Raw genomic sequence first — 1,719 nt, forward strand, 5'->3', positions numbered from 1 at the left:
TTAAAAGCTGTTTTATACAGTAGGCAGCTGATGTTAGTTGAGCACGGGCTGAGTGGAGATGAGCCACATTGTGTCTGCTTTGCTTTGCTCCTGCAGGTACTGTGCCTTTCAGTGAAAGAGTTAAAGGAGCAATGGGAGGTTAAACATCTGTCTGCTGATTTTTTGAAGCACATGGCTGTGCCCTTCCACTTTACTGACACCTGAGATTATTAAACCTGAAAGAGCCATCAATGGGCCAGTCCTTTTTGTGCTAATGTGATGCCTTAGTGCTCAATATGTCTTTATTTGGACAAGGAAAATAAACTAGTTAGATTCATTGTATAGTTTTAATTCAGCTTCACCTTGGAGTTACAGTGCAGTCAGCTCTGCCTATCCTCTGAGGCATGTTTATTTTTGTGGGAAGAGATAGGGCTTCTGAAGAAGCCTGAAAAAGCCCAGATTTTTTTTTTTCCACGAAGCCTTATATTTTGCAAAGCCTTCATTATAAGCCCAATTGACCCACCAGTGGCCCTTTAAGAGGCATGTTGGCAGTTAATCTGTTCTGGTTTGCAGCATGTACATTGCTTTAAGAATGACTGGAATTCTAGGGGGAGGGAGGAGGGAAGCTTTGACCTCCGTGTGCACATGTGCTGCTGCCAGCATCCCCTTGCTCCTCTGTGTGATTGAATGGATAAATCAAAGAACACCAGCTCCTTTTCCAGCTCTCTCTGAAGTGAGTGAGGCGCTTTTTTTGTTTTGTTCACCAGTGGCCAGCATGGCTGAAATACTTCCAAGTGCAAGGGGGAAGGTTTCTACCAGTTATTTGGGTGTGGGAGCTGGTAGCCAGCCCAGTTGTTGTGTTCTTAATTGCCCTGCTTTCCCTTTCCCCAGATCTGAATGCATCAATAAGTTTGCCTCTGTCTTTGGGACCATGCCGCTAAAGGTGGTGGAGCACCGCGCTGACCCTGTCCTCTACAAAGATGACTTCCCTGAGAAACTGAAGAGCTTTCCCAATATTGGCAGCTTGTGAGGGCAGCTGTGAGACAAACCTGAGCGATGGAAGCAACAGCTGGGAAGGTGCTACGAGGAGTATAAGGCCCTGAAGACAAAAATGCCTAGAGAGTGGGTTGATCTGAGGGAGATGGGAACTGATGTTGTATCCTGGTATGTTGTCTTCCCTTTACATTGCACAAAGGTGTAATGGAAAGCTGAACAGCTGCAGTTCTGTTGCTCACAGAGGATCGAATCTGTCCATAGATTCTCCCCAGACTGTCAGACACACACTTTTCTCCAAAGGAGGCTGTGCACCTGGAGGAATAAAACAGAACCTTGCTCTCTGTGGTCTTACTGGCATGACTGAGCTCTTCTATCAGATGTGCTGCACCTCTCTGGTTAGTCAGCATCCATCCACTCAGGGCTGCTGTGTGCAGTGCAGAGCTGCTCTCTTTTGGGAGGAGCTTCTTGCCCATTTCACTCGTGGGCCTCTGTCTGTAGAGCTTTAACTGTTGGCTTAGGGAACTGTGTAACAAACATTTTCTTCTGCATTGTGATAAAAATGTTTATTTTTTTACAACATCACCCACCAAACCCTGCCTGTTCTTACAGGGTTTTAAAGAGCAAAGCGTTTTGTGTTGTTTAAATGATCGTGTTGGGATTGAGACTCAGCAGCTGGGAGGATGTTCTCCTTCCCAGCAGAGACTTGCAGGACAGAACTGCAACCGCTGCACCTCCTGCGTAAAT

General features: G+C 46.2%; 1 protein-coding gene across 1 annotated transcript in view; it reads left to right on the forward strand.

Annotated features, from left to right (window-relative positions):
• The window catches only part of LOC103803860 (exostosin-2-like), an 8,090-nt gene extending 6,945 nt beyond the window's left edge, over window positions 1-1,145 (forward strand). The window contains exon 4 of the mRNA XM_009076439.1: window positions 871-1,145. Within this exon, the coding sequence (XP_009074687.1) occupies window positions 871-1,009 (139 nt within the window). The 3' untranslated portion in view covers window positions 1,010-1,145. The remainder of the gene's footprint in view (window positions 1-870) is intronic.
• The last annotated feature ends 574 nt before the right edge of the window (window positions 1,146-1,719 follow it).

The sequence above is a fragment of the Acanthisitta chloris genome, unplaced genomic scaffold (assembly GCF_000695815.1).
Source record: "Acanthisitta chloris isolate BGI_N310 unplaced genomic scaffold, ASM69581v1 scaffold41476, whole genome shotgun sequence".
In the NCBI taxonomy this organism is placed as follows: domain Eukaryota; kingdom Metazoa; phylum Chordata; class Aves; order Passeriformes; family Acanthisittidae; genus Acanthisitta; species Acanthisitta chloris.